At 50.2% G+C, this 17,717-nt stretch overlaps 1 protein-coding gene and 1 long non-coding RNA gene across 2 annotated transcripts; one reads left to right on the top strand and one right to left on the bottom strand.

The window, feature by feature from the left end:
- Positions 1–7,776: 7,776 nt before the first annotated feature.
- LOC128137916 (uncharacterized) lies at positions 7,777–14,270 on the bottom strand. Its single transcript, XR_008233904.1, has 3 exons — positions 14,030–14,270; positions 13,508–13,600; positions 7,777–8,309 (listed from the first exon to the last, which is right to left on the bottom strand). It is a non-coding gene; the product is annotated as an uncharacterized LOC128137916 (long non-coding RNA).
- An 834-nt stretch (positions 14,271–15,104) lies between these two features.
- Positions 15,105–17,503, top strand: HAND2 (heart and neural crest derivatives expressed 2). The gene is made up of 2 exons (XM_052779190.1): positions 15,105–15,660; positions 16,675–17,503. Exons 1-2 carry the CDS (start codon positions 15,106–15,108, stop codon positions 16,771–16,773), a joined length of 654 nt encoding a protein of 217 aa, XP_052635150.1. The 5' UTR covers position 15,105; the 3' UTR covers positions 16,774–17,503.
- Positions 17,504–17,717: the final 214 nt, after the last annotated feature.

Raw genomic sequence — 17,717 nt, 5'->3', positions numbered from 1 at the left:
GCATATCTACCCATATCACTTTCAACCACAAAACCTTTCCCTTTCTATGCTGCTTCTCTTCTGATAGCAAATAATCACCCTAAACTGCCATACATCTCATCTAAAACTAGCAATAAAGACACAAATTACTCATCTTTCCTAGACTTCTTGCAATCTGACAAGAAATTCTTACCTGTGAAGGGAAGCCCTTGCTCCTTGCACAACTATCAGTTGATCTTTTTTTCTGTGAGAGAGCACCCCAGCAGAGTGTAATCTCTGTACTTAGATCAAAGCCTGATCAAGAATTAAAATCCACAATCCCTTTTGCAAAGAATGATGGCAATTTGGTGCATTCAGACTGCTTGTTAGAAACATGAGGAGAAGGTTTGCAAAGCTAGAAGATACATCTGCTTAGAGGGTTGTGAATTTGGTGTTTATTTATGCTGCCTAAAAATGTGAAGATGAGCAATGTAAGCACTCACAAATTATATTTTTCTTCCTCTACTGTATAGAAGGTTAAAGTGTAAACTATATAGAACTTTAAAGTGTAATTGGGTGATGATTTCGTAGTGACCATAAGGATGATGTAAGGCATGTTTTGTATCTACAGATGCATGTCATGAATAACTGCAGAAGTTGCTTCCGGTATGAAGATTAAGTAAATGCTAGACTATCAAGGAGGTAGTTGCCTATTTGCAGACCAAAAATTGGTCTTGAGTTACAAATAACCGTTCTCCACTTTCAAATGTCTATCTTCTCTTTCTTTTCCATGCAATAGCAGACAGATTGTGCATAGGGAATAACAAGACTGTCAAATTTGGGGAAGAATGGGGAGAGGCTAGTATTAGCTTGGGATGCGTATCTGGGTCTCCTGTTGTGTGCTGGCTGGATTTCTCAGGGCAGGTCCTTCAGCAGAGAGGAAGGCTGGACTCATTGGCACAGGCTTTGTTTCCTGCCTAAGAAGCCTGTACACATGCCATTAGTGAATCCACCAGACTTGAGATAAGTTGGTAGGGACTTGGAGTAGCAACACAGAAATGAAAGGCTCCATTCTCTATTCATGGTCTCATAAACTATTAACTCCCACTTGAATTGCTCCTTTAGATTCCCACTGTAAGGTCTTCAGCTTCCTTTTGGTCTTTTTTTCTTTACTTTATCCTGTTGTTTGTGCAGGACACCATTTTAGACACGTAGTATTTTAAGCTGAAAGGTCTCTTCCATTGGAAATTTAAATAGATTGGACTGCATGAAAACATCTTACAGCATGCATGTGTTGCGTGCTACAAGGGAGTGTGGTTTCAGTCTGAGTCCAAGCTATTAATAATGATTTGTATGGAGACTAAGCAACAGAAAAAATATTTAGGAAAAGATTTCTTAGTTCTTATAAGATTGATTCTTTGGTAGGCAACTTTCTTAGTTTATGAAGTAATTTAGAAAGTGCTGTGTTGTAAATTACGAAGTACAGTACATAGCACTCAGGCTAAGGGCAGTTTTGTTATTATGACTGCCTGAGATCTGATAAACTATTATATCTGCCTTTATAAACACTTTATTAAATATCACACTATCACAAACCCAAGAATGTTGTATAAAAGCAACTTGAGCAATTCAACATCCACTTTTTGTCATAAAAAAAGAAATATTCTCTTGATTAGTTTCTATGAAGCATAATATCTGTAAAATAAACAAGATAATCCTTGTGTAAACAGCACAGGGTACACGGAGCACAGAAATGGATAGAGACACAAAGAACATTCTTGGCTCTAAAACATGAAAGCAAATTTCCGCTTCATTTAATCTAGGTTAATAATAGTTTTAATTGCAGTATTTTTCAGTCACTGAAAAAAAAACTTCTCTAACTTTTTTTTTTTTTTATTGTGTCTATCCTCCTAGGTAGCATCCCCTGGACTGCAATGAATCTTTGTGTTCATGTGCCCCTTCAGACCTATCTCTAGATTTCAACAGTGGAGTTCTGCCTGGCAACTATCATTCTGCTCTTCATATTTCAAGGAAACAAAATGTGCTTCGCCTGTCCTCAGAGTAAGCATCTAGCCTACAGTCTACTGGCAACACTCCTTACTCCATACGAGAAAAACAACCAGTGTTTCATATCCATAACTGTAAGAAATACAGATTTGTCTCATAATCAGCTGTTTCCCTTCTATATAAGCATTTCCTTCAAGTCAGATGTAATGAATGGATTTTACTTTCTTTTTCTCATTATTTTCATCCCCAGTTTTGAAGGCACAAATAGTTTACATTTCTACAATGACTGACGTCTAAAGCATTTTGTGCGAACATTACTTAGTAAAACTCCATGGGGCCAGCTGGAATGAAGACACCTGCCTCCACAAAGGCCATGATCCATGAGAATCCCAAGGAAGCAGAATCAGACATTTTTCAAGAGCTGGATAGTTCTCAAATATTACTAATCCTGCCAGATCCCAATGCTTCTTTTGAACTAGAACACTAGTTAACATGGTTAAGATGTAAATACTGAAAGGAAATTACTAAATCCTGGTTTTTTCAAATTCCTATGTATACGTGTATATGTATGTGCATATGCACATGTGTATTTATCAACTTATATAGGATATAAACAGTATTAGAATTTAAAGTCGTAGTTTTGTCTTATTTATAACTTCATAGCATCCACCCTACAAATAGCAGATTTCCTGTTGACAGCAACTGTGGGAAGGTGTAGTGGCAATCAGTATTTAAAATGACCTGGAGGTCTTCCAGACCACTGCAAGAGAACCTGTCTCCAAACTCTTTTACCTACAATCCAAAGGAAAGACCAATTCTTCCCAATATAGAAAAGTATTTGAATGTATTTTACTCCTTTCTAAAAGATAGATAGCCATCAAGGTATTTTTTTTACTTAGTTTACACTAATGCCATGTTTCATCTAAGTTTCCATTTATACATAATTTCTGAAACCCCCAAATTTACCCAGTGGCGGATTTATAAGGATTCAGAGCAAGAAAAGGACTTTAACCTCCATTATTTACTTCTGGGTTGCACTGTACACACTCCTATGTCACATAACACTTTCTTAGTCATGCACCACCTCCATGTAGTTTAGGGAAATGTCCTCCCATGGATTATCCTCCCTTTTTCTTTATTCCTATGTCAGCAGGATCAATACTTCCCATTTGCAACATTTTCTTTTCTATTTAAAGTCAGCATGACAGGCAAAAGCAACTAAATGTCCCACGGACGCACCACAATATTCAGTGCAACTCCACCTTTGATAGCACTTATGTCACTAGCACAGCAATCAATGCGTTAAGTGGTAGTCAACGCACATAATTACTCGTTCTTGAACAGGCACACACAGCTTAGCTTCAATATAAGAGAAGCTAAGACAAGTATTGAAGTTTTTCCCAATTATTTTTAAGGGGCGCATAAAAGGGAGGAGGTTTCTCTCCCCTGACTTTGCAGAGGAGTTTCTAGCCCACGGTGCCTCTAATCGGGATTAGATGATGGTATCTGAAACGCAGGCAGCTGGGGCTCCATTCACCGCTCTCCCCAGTTCCAAAACTGTGTCAGAGAGCTGATAACAAACATTTAAAAGCCTAACGCAGACACAAACTCATCTCTTTGGGAGCTGTCTTGGCGAGATGAGGGTGGACCCTTGCCCAGTATGCAGGGCCTGATGGTCAGAGAGCAGCACACAATAGGAATCCCATTACCTACAGAGGTATTAGCAAAGTGTTCCAAGCTGAAAGCCTTTATCCAATTCCAATTGTTCGTTGAACAACAACATTAAGGGCAGCATTGTTCCATTTGCTACTGTGTCAAACAATGCAATGACTGTTTAGAATCACATTTTGTTTCCCGAGTAGCTGAATTTACTGTGGGAGTAGAGAAGCATTTACATCCAGAAAATCTGCATTCCTTAAAGCAGATGTTTTTAATTTTAATAACATCAGCCTATAGAAATGAATATCTGAAATATTCTGATTGCTGTGTGCGTGTTGCTGTTTAGGAGTAACACTCCATCTTGGTGGCTTTGCAGAAAAATTCGGGAGCCACCGGGAGAAATAAGCTGCTACTAACTGTGCTACCAAGAATAATGCTGCATTTTTTTCTTTGAAAGCGACTTAAAAATGCCCTCCTGTACAGAAGAACGTCATTTTCTGCACTGTAGATATGCCGCATTATAGACCCATAGGAATGGAAAATTGCACATGTAAAATTGTTTGCGGTGTGTGCCTTTACTTTTCCACACATGCAGCCCAGATGTGTGCATGCACATATCATACGAAATGGGCATGTACTGTTTTTACAAGCTAGGACATTTCTGTATGAGTAGTACACGAATGGAGTCACGGGAAGCTCTTCATGGGCTCCAGGGTATGCAGGGCAGAGCCCCTGGCCTCCAGGTAAGCAAAGGTGTATGTATATAAAGTACTCACTTTTCCCACTACTCTGTGCTGCAGACTGCAGTCTAGTGCAGCCGTCCTTGAAGTGGCTGTAAAACAGTGCTTGCAGTGCTTTAGTGCAATAGCATAGAGCTCAGTCCAGGCTGCTTTGCTCTGTGAGCAACAGTAAAATTAGCCCGCACTGTGCTCTGCCTTCCTATGCAAGCCTGGTAATGGTATGTGAGCTAGCTCGAGTATGTACAAATTGTTTCCATTAACAGTAGGCGCATGCAAAATTTGAATTCATCCAAATAGGTGCCACTGTCATGAGCAGTTGGCTTACGTGGCACAACTTGTACCGATGAGGTCTGTGTCTGTGAGTTTCTGTGATCTTTCTTTTTCCCATGGATATATTTTGTAGGTGGTGTTCCACACGTGATTAGGATTGACATGTCTGAACTGATCATTCTACAGCCTTTCTTAAAAAAATCGGGGCCCTGAATTCACTTGCCTGTTCTATTCAAAAAAAGTACAGGAAAAAGGCAGTGTGACTTTCATTCAGCTATATATGAGAAAAAAATTAACTAAAAGGACTTATTTTTGAAAGAATACGTTTAACTGCATATGCTACCTCTGCTTTCACAGCTGCTAGACTTCCCAGTGACCAGTCACTTAAGGAGCCATGCTGCGTGCGTGTGTGTGTGCTGAGATAGGAAAAGCACTGCACTGTGAGACTGTATGTGAAGCAATTGTTTCAAGCTCTGCGCTTCCAAATCACTGCAGCCCAGCAGCAAACCACGGGACCTACCAGCTATTCCCTGCTCTCTAGGTGACCTAAACCCGGATTTGGGTGCTCAGGGTAAGCAATGTCAGGACTTGAGAATAAGAACGAACCAAAACAAGGTATGGAGACAGATAACAAAACACGCCTAGCACCTGAGATGCAAACATGCTTGCATTGAATAAAACAGTTTGAGGATGTATGAATGCTGTTTTACAGCGGAACGTGACTCCGAAAAAATACATTTTCCATGAGGCAGATTTTTAAAGGTATCGAGATGCAGAGACCTGTGTATTTTGGTTTCCAAAAGTATCCAGGTTTTAAATCCTCAGAGATATTTATATGCTGAACCTGCAGTTATTTCAAGGAGCGTTAGACCCTTTGCCACTTTGAAATCCTCCCCCTGAAGTACCTACCTTTATTTTAGCATGCGAATCTCTCTGAAAAACTGTCCCTGTAAAACTACAGCTGTAATTTATCTCCACGGATGGATAAATGATCTGAAACGTTAATAGTTTTGGAGTAACTAGAAAGAAAATAGCCTAATGTGCGCATTGTGAGATGGATGGTGGAGTGTTACTTCTGACTTAAACTTTTGCATATCAGTAAACTATGAAAGGGTAGTGCCAGTGGCACCATAAATACTCGAAGCGTATCCCTGCAGTGGTCAGACGCGGACTCTTGTGCCAGCGCTGCTCCCATGGAGGTCGCCGGGAGTTTCGTCCTTGAACTGAGGGGGACAGAGTTGGGTTTCCCCGATCCGGGGGGGCTGGAAGGTGGGATACGGGGTATCCTTTTCTATGTAGGTATCTTTAGATGTACCTGCAAAGTAGTCGAGTCGTAAAACCGTTGAATCCTTGTGTTTTGCTGCTAGAGAAAATCCATAAAAAGAGATTTATTGTCATATTTCCCTTTTGTGTTGTACTGTTCCCCTCCATCATAAAATGTTCTCGTCGGTTTATAGCAAAGCAAATATAGCAGCTTAGTTCATAAACGCCAAAGTTTCCCTCTGTTACACCCCGGCTTTCAGACGTAATTGAATTAGCTCCTATTTTTGTTGATACTAGCGAGCGGATTGCTGCCCCGAGCCGCAGTAACGAGGCTTATCGAGACCTGATGTGTGCAGAGGGGTCGTTACGCAGGGACCGAGATGGACCCGCACCAGCCCGCAAGCCTGCAGGAACCCCTCCAAGCAGTTTTAACTTTTATTCTTCCTGCCGAAGATTTAAAGCGGCTTTGTACAATAGTCAAAACAAGAATAAGCAGCTGTGGAAAATATAACAAATCGTAACAGTGGTTTAACGGAGAGAGGGGGAGCGACGCCCGCGAAGCAAACCAACCGCTCCGAGAGCCCTGCGTGGGGACAGGCGGGACGCCTGCCTGATCCCTGACCCCGGCTTTAGGAAGCGAGGGGGGGCTTGGGGGAACTCTCTTGTGCTGAAAAGCTCGTGGCTTCAGAGCAGCGTTGCAAAAACCTCTGGCAGCATTTGCAGGGGGAGATTCTGCTTTTGATTTTGATTTTTTTTTTTTCCGAAGACCACTTGCTAAGTGGCTCCTCCGGGCGGTCCCGCTCACCTCCGCGGCCCCGGGAAAGGTGTTGGCGAGGGAGAGGCGGGGGGGGGGCAAGGGGGGCAAAGGGGGCAAGGAGGGCTCGCCCCAGCGGGCAGGTAACCACCAGCCGGGCCGTAATTACAAAGCAAACAAGGGTGAAATATTGGATGGGCCTCGCCCGTGACAAGATCTGCGCTTTTTGCCGCCAATTTGTTTGTGGAGCTCTATTTAAAGGCGCTTGATTGAGGAAACGTTGAAAATAGCAGTTAGGGTTTCCCTAATGAGACCTCTAGAGGAAAGCAGTGGCATTCAGGGGGCTCCAGGAGGAGGAGGAGGAGGAGGAGGAGGAGGAGGAGGAGGAGGAGGGAGGGGAAGCGCTTAACCCTTTCCAGCCGCCCCCAGCCCGGCGGGTCTCCTCCCGGGCGCGGCGCCGCCGGGGCCGCCGGGGCGGACCGGGGCCGCCCGTCCCCGGGAGTCGCGGCGGGCAGCGGGGGCTAGCGGGGCCCAGCCCGCCTCCTCCCCCTCGGCCTTTAGCGTTTCGACCCCCGGCCAGCGGGAGGGGCGGCGGCGAGCCTTGCCGAGGGCAGTGCCGGGGCAGGGCTGAGCATCCCCGGCCTCTGCCGGCGGGGGCGGCCGGAGCCCCCGGGCGTGCGCCCCGGCAGGACCGTGGCGTTGGGGCTCTGCCCCCCCGCCGCCCCTTGATTTACTGAGTCGGCTCGTCGGGTGGCTACGGGCTCAGGCTTCGACCCAGCAGCTCAAGGGCGGGCGGAAAAAAAAAGGAGGGAGGGGGAGCCCTTAGAAGTGCCGAAAAGATCGGGAATGTAGCGAACAAGATGTGTCACATCAATGTGCCCTGAACAAGATGTGTCACATCAACGTGCCCTGCGCTGGGGCCTTGTGACACTCTCGTCCATGTATTCATTGCTCCCTGTTCCCTGGCTGTGTGAGCCTGCCCTGGCACTCGTTCCCGCAACCTCACGTAGGCTTACGTGCTCAATTAGCGCCTGTCTGAATCCCGTATTAAATACAAAGGAGATCTTTGGTAAAACGCATGTTGATACTATTCTCAAAGGTGCTAATGCCTGGGTAAGGGAGTGTGGGCTGCGGTCCTCTTTCAGGACTCTTCCTCGAAGCGCTGACACTTGAACGGTATTGAAATCTCCCCGCTCTCGATTTTACGAATCAACTTTAGTTCCGAAAACCGGGGCTCGCTTTCGCTCTTTTGCCTGCAGCCCGCAGGGCCCTCGGATCTCACCTAGGGCATGTCTGCCCGCTCCTCTCCCGGCCACCGCACCAGCTCCTGCACACACATCATCGTCCGCGTTTCTGTTGTATATGTGTGTCTATGTATGTATAGATATAGATATACACACCTGGACGGAGATCAAAATAATCTTTTAGAGAATATCTAATAAAAAGGGAGCATCCCCTCTTCCTCGAGGGAAGAAAAAATGAAAAGCAGAAAAACAAAGTGTTAACTTAGTAAAATATGTTCTGCGCCGTGATGTAAAATATTTATTTTTTGTTGTCACATTTACACCCGACGTTTTGGCCACGGTTCCGTTTCCCTGCAGGTATGAGGAGGTACATGACACTCGGTTCTCCATTTTTCGGCTTCTTCAGTTACTTTCCTGAAAAGAAGAGTAATGACAGTTGGGGTTTTTTGGTTGGGTTGGGGTTTTTTTGGTTTGTTGTTAGTTTGCTTTTTTTTTTTTTTTTGCCGGCTAAAGCGAAGCAAATAAACATTTTGCGTATCCACGGACCGGTTGTATCATCTGTAAGGACAAATTACAGTACGGCCGCACATTTCTAGTAAAGCCTCCTCCCTTCTGTTTACGTTATGCCATTTCTGTTTGTAATTATTTTTATTTTAATTTTATGTCATTTTTAACAGAAGCCAGACCGTTTTTCCCCTCGTGTTTTGTACACAATGCTCTCTGTCTCGATAAGACGTTCTTTCCTATCTTTTCGTTTTTTCTTTCAAAAATGTTTATAGTTCCCCACGAGCAATTCTCCAATATTCCTCGCTTGTATTTTAAGGACTTGTCCCTGCCTTGCTTTATTTGTTTGTGTGAAATTTAGTTTGAAAGGAGATCAGAGAGAGCAGGAGGGGTTTGTAATAAGAGAATGACCAAGTGACCTAAAGGCTGATTATATGTCATTAACTGGAGACTTGGTGTATCCAAATTACCAAAAAGACCTCACTCAGCCAGATCAATTACACCGAGATACGCATACAGGAATTGCGGTACGGGCTGATGCTTCTAACAAGTGTGCAGCCGACATTTGCAGGAGTCAGCTGCTGAGTTTTAAGACGAGCCCCAGTGCTTCAGCCGGTCCCGGGCAAGCGTGAGCGGGGTGCGGTGCGGCAGGTACACGGCGCGGGGGGGCACCGGCAGGACGACACCGACATTTGGGGGCGTGCAGTCAGGGCGAAATTGCAGCTAATTGTCACTGCTCCAGAGGGATTTTTTTTTTTTTTTTTAAGCCAGGCGAGGTTACCTTTGATCTGTGAACGCTGCTTAAACCCCAGCCTTGTTAAATGGAGACTTTCCATGAAGAATGGCGATAGAAGTGTTGATTTTTGTTAGCCTAAAGCCCAAACGATGCCAGCCTAACCTCTGCTTCCTCCAACGCCTGAACCTCAGATGCTGGAGGACAGAATATTTATTCATGAAGGCAATTAGACTGGTGAGCAATTTCATCAGCGCCGAGCCGAAGAGCGGCTTAAGATGCTCCTTCCCAGGAATGCAAACAACATTACGTGACAAAAACGTGTGCGTGTCTGTGTACGTCCTTGTGCGTGTTGATACGTGTGTACATATAGGATACATATGTGACAAACCCAATAAACAGAGATACACTGTGCGTTCACTGCAGAATTTTATAAGGTCTTTATGATTGTTCTTCTGACAGAGAAGGGGTCTTGATTGGCGTTCCTTGTGTTTTTCTTTTCTTTCTGTGATTCCTGTCTAGGGTCTAAATGCAACTCTGGATCCTCGGTCACAAATATAAGCAGTCCTCGAATAATTGCTTACACATGCAGTGGTAAAACGCATAGGGTCCCGCGCTTACCGCCAATCATTGCGACTTACAAAATGGTCAGTGTCTCGGGTTTTTCTCGTCCCTGCTCTTTTTTTTTTTTTTTTTTTTTGTATACACAACGGCTGCGAGATTATCATGCCTGAAATATGTGGGCGTTCATTACCGATAATAGTAACGTAAACCAGGGTTCCTCCACCTCCAACGGCAGCAATTAATTCGGGCCTGCTGGGCCCGATTCTGCCCTCTGCCCTGGGCGTTGAAGTCCAGGTTGTGTGAGCGTAACGGAGGGTATAAGTAGGCCCATTAGGCACAAGTCCTTTTCATTAACCCGCGCTGACAGGTTGACCTTCAAATTATATTTCTCCGGCGCCTATCCACAAAAATCCGTTTTCTTGCGGGTTTACGTTCTTCAGTGAACTCCTAAGCGATGGCCTCGGGACAGGCTGCATCGTGTCCCTGGGACACGGGCTGCTTCGGCGTCCCCGAATCCATCTGAGAACGATACCCCTTTCTGCTACGTTTGGTCCCGGGTCAATGACATCATGCACTCTATAAATTCAAACGTGTCTCGACTTTTCAAGCCGTGCACCGGGCGGTTGAGCGATGTGGTAGGCAGCCGGGCGGGAGGAGGAAGGAGAGGCACCCTGCAGCCCCCGGCCCCGCACCCCCGGGACTTTCGGAGCTGCCGGGGAGGAAAGCTGTCGAGGGGACTGACCGGCCAGGGCTGAGCCTCAGCTGCAAAGGGTGCCCATGGGCTCCTTTTGTGGTCGGGTTGTTTGTTTGCTTTAATGGAAACTAGAAGGCAGAAGGGAGGACGCGGGCGCTGCCGGGCTCCGGTACCGGGCACCGCAGCACCGGCGCGGGGCCCGCCGCTGCCTCCCCTGCCCTGCGCCGGGCGGCTTGGCGACCCCCAAAATCGCCCTGCCGGTATCGGAGGCTCCTGGAAAAGAAGGGGAGCAAACGAGTGAGACTCTCGCTGCTCAGGCACCGGCCAGGCGCTTTCATGCCCCTGGCCTGCTCATTAAAAGGCCCGGCCCGGTGCGCCTGCAGCTCTCCCAGCCAGCTAGCCCGACAGTCCCCAGCAGATGTGGGTTTCCGACCACCCAGCGTCGGCACCTCTTCCCCGTTTCCATACGGTTTCCACCGATTCGGAGAAATTAGCTTAATTTGCAGTTTAGCCTAATTCACACGAGCCCAGGCTGGGGACGGGAGGGGGGGGGGAGCACAGCTCTATTGTTTTGTTATCCCCAATCCCACCCTACCCTTGGCCCGGAGGACAGAAGTGACCTGGCGATAAGCGGCCCGGTGGCGGCCGAGCGCCGGGCCAGGGCAGCCGGGTGGCCCCGGCGGCGCGACCGGGGCCGGACCCGCTGAGCGGTCGCCCTGCCCGCCGCCCCCCGCCGCCGCCCCGCTCCCGGGACTCCTGCCTCCCGCTCCCCGGGAGCCGTGGGGCACCCACCGGCGGCGAGGGCAGCCCCTTCCTCCCACTCAGCGCCGCGGAGGGCTGTCGTGCTGGAGAGGCAACGACCGCGGGGCAAAAGCAACGATACAGCCCCCTACCCCCCCAAAAAATCAAATTTGAAAAAAAAAAAAAGAGCGGGGGCGGGGGGGGGGGAGGACGGGGGGGAACCAGCCTCGGCACAGTCGCCACCAAAATTTCTTAATTGCAGCGAACTAGGAAAGTCCTGTCTGGCAGCAGAGCCCAGCTAAATCGCTGCCTAACATGCAACCATTTTGGCAGGGAAATAAGTGACATAAGGCTAGAGGTTTTTTCTTTTTTTCTTTTTTTTAATAAGCAAATGATTTGTGCACGAAAAAAAATCTAATCAAATCACTGAATGGAAGCTCGGCAAAACGCTGGTGCTTTTTAGCGGACTCAAAGCCTAGTCTTGGGAAAGGTACTTTGGGCTGCAGCGGTTTCCAATGCGTTGATCAAACAGAAAAGGCTGTAACCCCGGCTCGGGCAGCCTGAGTAGTTGAAAGCTGAGGGAGGACACAAGAGCTGCATTTGCTCTAAAACTTGCTTTATAAAATGTATAAACAACTGCTGGGGGATAGGAGGAAAAAATACATATATAATATCCTCCTGGGTGCTTTATCTAGAGACCCTCTTTCTGCAAAGTTAATTAAGCAATAAGGATGCTAGCTTTGGAGACTGGTGTTCTGACCGGTATCTCCCGTGTCTTTTATTACTTTTTCTCTGCCTCATGTTTTCCGTTTCCTTCATCATTGGAGATGTTATCGGAGGGACCATAGTGGCTTGCCCCAGAGACTGTCACAGTTGCAGTCCAGCCTGCAGTATATTGGAAAGCTCCTACACAAATAAGGAGAGTGCAAAGAAACACGACCCTGTTTGCAAGCCAGCATACTTTTCCGGCCTTGACAATGCCCGCTTCTTCTTCGCATCAAGGAAAACATCGCAGCAAAATAAGACTGGAGAATCGCCGCAGAAACTGGGTGGATTTCCCGGCTGCGCCCTGCAACCAGGGCATCCCGAGCGGCGGGGGAACGCTGCCCGGCCCCTCTGGGGCTCTGCCTGCACTGTGTGCCCATGGCCTTTCCTAGTTTTAAAAATCTGCACGGTATGTCCTTAGGATAATACAATATATATGTGTGTGCGCCTGCATCTACAGATACAGGTATCCATCAGTTACAAGCATGTGGGTGTACGTATAAGATGTACATGTATATACAACAGTTCTACATCTGGACTGGTTTTTCACTTTCGTACTCAGTTTACACCCAGACGCACATGCATATGTGTATATACTTCTATAAATGTACGTCTGCGTTTCTGTGCTCTGTGCACGTCCCCCCGCCGGGTCCAGTTCTGCGCTCCCCGTCCCGCCGAACCGCGGGGCCGGCGCCCAGCTTCCCTTTCGGCATTTCCCCGCCGAGGCCAGCTCCCCGGTACTACCGCGGGCTGCTCCTCGGCGGGCGCCCTCATCGGCGGAGACTGCCCCCTCCCCGCAGAGCTTTCCCCACCGAGAGCCCGCAGACCCACCAGCAAAGCCCCCGGCCCCCCAAAGCCCCCGTGTGCCGGCGGCACCGCCGAGAGCGAGCCACCGGCAGCCCCTCTTCACGCCGGCACCGCTCGGGCTCGGCTCGGCTCCTCTCCCCAGGCGCTGAGTGGGTTCCCCACAGAGAAGCTTTTTCGCCCTCTTTCCCCCCCCCCCCCCCGCCCCCCAGCGCTTCCCCCCAAGGCATCCCCACCGCCTCTGCAGTGGGGCCGGAGAGGGCACTGAGCTGCTGCAGATATCGGACTTGCGGTTCTGGCTGCCTCCTTTCGCAGACTCCTCCATCTCTATCTTTCTCTTTCTTTAATTTATGACCTCTCAGCTCCTGTTGACACAGTTTTCCACACTGCCTATATTGTAGGATTGCTTTGTAATATACGCCGAATCAGCCTAGCCGTCAGCCAACACACATAAGGGTGGGTATTTGATATTTCGCAGCTATTTAGTAATGCTCGGCTCCATCTGAAGATGACAACAATTCGCCTCGCCTCCGAGTTATCCATGAATTACAGCTTGAGATCCATTTTCCTTTTGTAATGTCTTCAAGCTTACCAAAGCAAAACACCTAAATAGCTACGGGAGATTTCCTCCTGGCCTGGCCGTTAAACAGACATTTAACTATTCCCTTTCGATAACTAAACCTGCTTTCCGCAGATGCTGGTCTTTTTTATTGCAGAAGCAGGAATGCGGCGAAATATTTATATATTTGTTAGTAAAAGCTAGAAAATAAGCTCTGAACATGCTGTAAAAAATATTCGGTTACTTACCGATCAGACCAGTTAAACAAGCATGAAACTGATTTCAGGAGCGTAAGTCATTCGGGCGAGTACTGGTCGAGGTAGGCGTAGGCAGGCAGCAAGCTGGAAAAGAATCAGTGAGAGTCGGGTTTATTGTTAGTGTCTCAGAGCAATTCTTTCTGGAAGAAAATGCGGTCCCTGGCCGAACCCTGAGCTGTCCGCTCCCTCGGTTAAGTCGGCAGCCGCGAAGCCGGAGCCAGCCTTCGCTAACTCGGATCGCAAGCCGGGTGACAGACAAGGCGGAGTAACTTCGTCTCCCTCCTCACGGGAGCTACTGAGCTCTTTGTGGATATTAACCAGCAGTAAAAATATAAGCCGGAGCGTTGCTGGGGCACGCCTGTCACAACCGGGCAACCGATAAAGTGCCCCCCGAAGCTGCTTTTATTTGTTCCTCTACCGGACCGGCACCAAGCGCTTGGTAAAAGCGACCTCGGAGCGCATCGAGCTCTCACTCAGAATTTTGCCGAGAAGTTCCTTGGATCCATACTGTACCTGGTTGGGGATTATCCGATATTTAAGTTTTAATGAGTTTGTTGGTTTTTTGATTGTCGTTTTTTGGTTGTTGGTTGTTTGGGTTTGGTTGTTTTTTTTGTTTTTGGGGTTTTTTTAACGCAGATTTTACAGTAAGGCATCTGCTGAACACTTGCATTAACCTCTGCCTCCATGATAATTTTTCCCCCCTTGTTTTAATTACATTATGGATGCGGAGGGGCAGCCAATCCTAAAAGAGGAGCTCGGCAATTAGCAGGGCGAACATCAAAAAGTTTTATTGCGGAGGGCGGCGGGCCCCGCCCCCGCCGCCAGCCATTGGCGGCCGCCCCTTCTGACGACATATATTAACCCGAGCGGCCCTAAACATGTAGCTGTACATGGAGATCGTGCCGGGGAGCCCTGCCAGTGCCCCGCGCCGCGCCGAGCCCCGCCGCCGCCCGCCGCCGCCGCCGCGCCCGGCCGAGCGGCGCGGATGCCCCAGAGGAGCGCTGGGGCGCTGACCCCCGCGGCGCGGCGGGCAGGGATGCTTGCGCCCGCCCGGCACTGACGGCCCCCGCCGCCGCCGCGCAGGGCAGAGGGGAGCGCCGCCCGCCCGCCCGCCCAGAGCCGAGCCGGGGGCGCATGGAGGGGGGCCGCGTGTAAGTACCAGCCGGCCGGGCCGCGGCGGACTTGGCGAGAGCGGAGGGAAGCAAGAGGCGAGGAAGATCCCGGGCTAGGAAGCCAAGCCGTTTTGTTTTGGTCGACTTCTCTCCATAGCCTTTTTTTTTTTTTTTTTTTCTGTGCGCGCTTCCTCGAAGACCCGGCCCCGGGCGAGGAGGAGGAGGAGGAGGAGGAGGAGGTGGAGGCACAACGCATGAGCGGCGGCGGCGGCGCCTGGGGAGGGGGGATCGCTCGGGCACCCGCGGGGACTCTGCAGCAGCGCCCTATGGAGAGGCAGCGGGCAGCGGGGCAGTGCTGAGGGGTGAGCGGCGGGGAGCATCTCCCGCCGGTGCGGCGGGGGGTGGGGGGCGGGCGGGGAGGGGAAACCTTTGTTTTGGGGCCCGGGGGGGCGGGGTGGGGTGCGCTAGGGAGCGGGGATGAGTCTAGTGGGCGGCTTCCCCCACCACCCGGTGGTGCACCATGAGGGCTACCCTTTCGCCGCCGCCGCCGCTGCCGCCGCCGCCGCCGCCACCCGCTGCGGCCACGAGGAGAACCCCTACTTCCACGGCTGGCTCATCAGCAGCCACCCGGAGATGTCCCCCCCCGACTACAGCATGGCTCTGTCCTACAGCCCCGAGTACGCCAACGGGGCGCCGGGCATGGACCACTCCCATTACGGGGGGGTGCCGCCTGGGAACGGCCCGCCCGGGCTCGGGGGGCCCCGGCCGGTGAAGCGCAGGGGCACGGCGAACCGCAAGGAGCGGCGCAGGACTCAGAGCATCAACAGCGCCTTCGCGGAGCTGCGGGAGTGCATCCCCAACGTGCCCGCCGACACCAAGCTCTCCAAGATCAAAACCCTTCGCCTGGCCACCAGCTACATCGCCTACCTCATGGACCTGCTGGCCAAGGACGACCAGAACGGGGAGGCGGAGGCCTTCAAGGCAGAGATCAAGAAGACAGACGTGAAGGAGGAGAAGAGGAAGAAAGAGCTGGTCAGTGCTCCGGGACGCGACGCGACGGGGCGGGACGGGACGGGGCGGGGTGGGCGGCGGAGAGGAGGCTGCTCGGCCGCCCGCCGGCGCCCCATGCCCGCGCACACGGCGCTCGGCTGGGTCGGCTCGCCGGGCGATGTCCGGAGGGGACACCTCGGTCGCGCCCGTCCCCGGCCGGCCCTGCGGGGTGAGAGCGGGACAGGGCCCGGCCGCGGGCGGCCGTGGGCGCCCGAGGCTCTCGCAGAGCGCCCGGATGCGGCCCGGCGGCTGCGGGCAGCGGCCGGGGAAACGCCGCCGTCCTAGGGACCCCCGGAGGGGGTCGTGCCCGGGCTACGGCTTGTCCCGGATCCCAGACCGCGATCCCGCCAGAGACAAGCCTCCGCTCGCTTAAATAAAAGGCTAGAGGCGCGACTACCTGCTAAGCCCAGCCCGGCTGTAAACCCTCGGCAAGTCAGAGGTTCGCAGCGCGGGGCTGCCCTGCCCTGCCCTGCCCTGCCCGTGCGCTCTGCGCTTGAGCTTTTCCCGCTTTTAACGGGGGGAAGGCTCGGCTTTGACGAGGCAGCGCAAGCCCCGCTTCGCGTAGGCCCTGCGGCACGCCCGGGCCATAGATACTCTCGCAGATTTCGGCTGCCGCAGGCCCGATGTTTTGCCCCGGTACGTGCCTGTGCCCGTCTCCGTCCCGGAGTCCGGGAGGGGATGCTTTAGCGCGGACCTTACCGTAATTCCCATCTCCCCGCAGAGGGTTGGCGCCGCTCAGCCCCCAGCCCCGCTCCCCGTGCCTCTGAGCGCCGGGGTCCGGCCCCGGCAAGGCGGCCGCGCTGGCGCAGAGCGGGGCTCGGCCCGCTTTGTCCCTGCAGGCCTCGGCGGGAGCCCGTGTCTCCTCGTAGGTTTCTCTCTCGGGTCAGGGCAGAGGCGGCCTGGAACGGGGAGGAATCTCTCTAACCTTTTTTTCTCCTCTCCCCCTTCCTTTTTTCTCTCTTTCTCTTTCTCTTCCGTCGCATCCTGTCTCCCCAGAACGAAATCTTGAAAAGCACAGTTAGCAGCAACGATAAGAAAACCAAAGGGAGGACTGGCTGGCCGCAGCATGTCTGGGCTTTGGAGCTCAAGCAGTGAGCACGGCAGGACTGGAGGAGCCGTCCTCTCAGTCTCGGTAGTGAGCTCTCCTCTGAGGACTCTTTGTATTTGGAATCGTCCGGTTTATTTATGTGCAATTTCTCCCCCAACCCCCCCAAAATGTGGATATTTGAAGGAGAGGGAAAAAGCATTCCATATATGAAGAGGAAACTCCAGCTTGGTAAGGGGTAATGTCTCTAATAGTTTCGTGAATGTTACTTGCTCTGTATAAAACACACGGGGAAAACAGAACCATAGAAAAGGAAAAAAAAAAAAAACAAGAAAAAAAATCCCTCCCTGGCATTAGTGTGTATGTGAAGTGTATCTTTAATACTTGGCCTTTTGGATATAAATATTCATGGGATTATAAAGTTATATTTCAACAGAAGCAGTTGCACCAATGTTTCGGTTGACTCGGTATTTAGTGTTGTAATTTTGTTGTGGTCGTTCAGTATTTGAAGATGTTTTCAACAGTTATTGGTTATGTGCACTTCCGTCCGTAAGGGAAAAAGTGGAATCTAATTAATATTGAAGGTGTAAACGTTGTAAGTACTCAATAAACCACTGTGTGTGTTTTTTACAAAACCAAAAAAAAAAAAAAAAGAAAAAGGAAAAAAAGAAAACCCAAATCTTTTTATGTTTTATACCTCAAAATGTTTTGAATAACAGCGTTGTTTATGGCTTTTTTTCATAATATTTAAAATATTCGGAAGTAAAACTAAATTATAAAGATGGCTCCTAAGTTTATTTTTAAACAAGTGACTGAGCGAAAGGAGGGGTAGAGGGAGGGAGGGATCTCGCCAGCCTTGTGAGTGTTGAACAGAAACCGGCAGTTCAGCCGAACAGGAATTCCTTGTGGTGGTGTTCTCCATGCAGGAGACCTCCTGCTAACGGGAAGCGGACAAGGCTGCGAACCCCGGGCGGCTCAGGCCTGGCAGAGGTGC

Source organism: Harpia harpyja, chromosome 2, assembly GCF_026419915.1.
Source record: "Harpia harpyja isolate bHarHar1 chromosome 2, bHarHar1 primary haplotype, whole genome shotgun sequence".
NCBI classification, from domain to species: Eukaryota; Metazoa; Chordata; class Aves; order Accipitriformes; family Accipitridae; genus Harpia; species Harpia harpyja.
The sequence above is the reverse complement of the archived record's forward strand: the minus strand, read 5'-3'. Positions and strand labels throughout refer to the sequence as shown.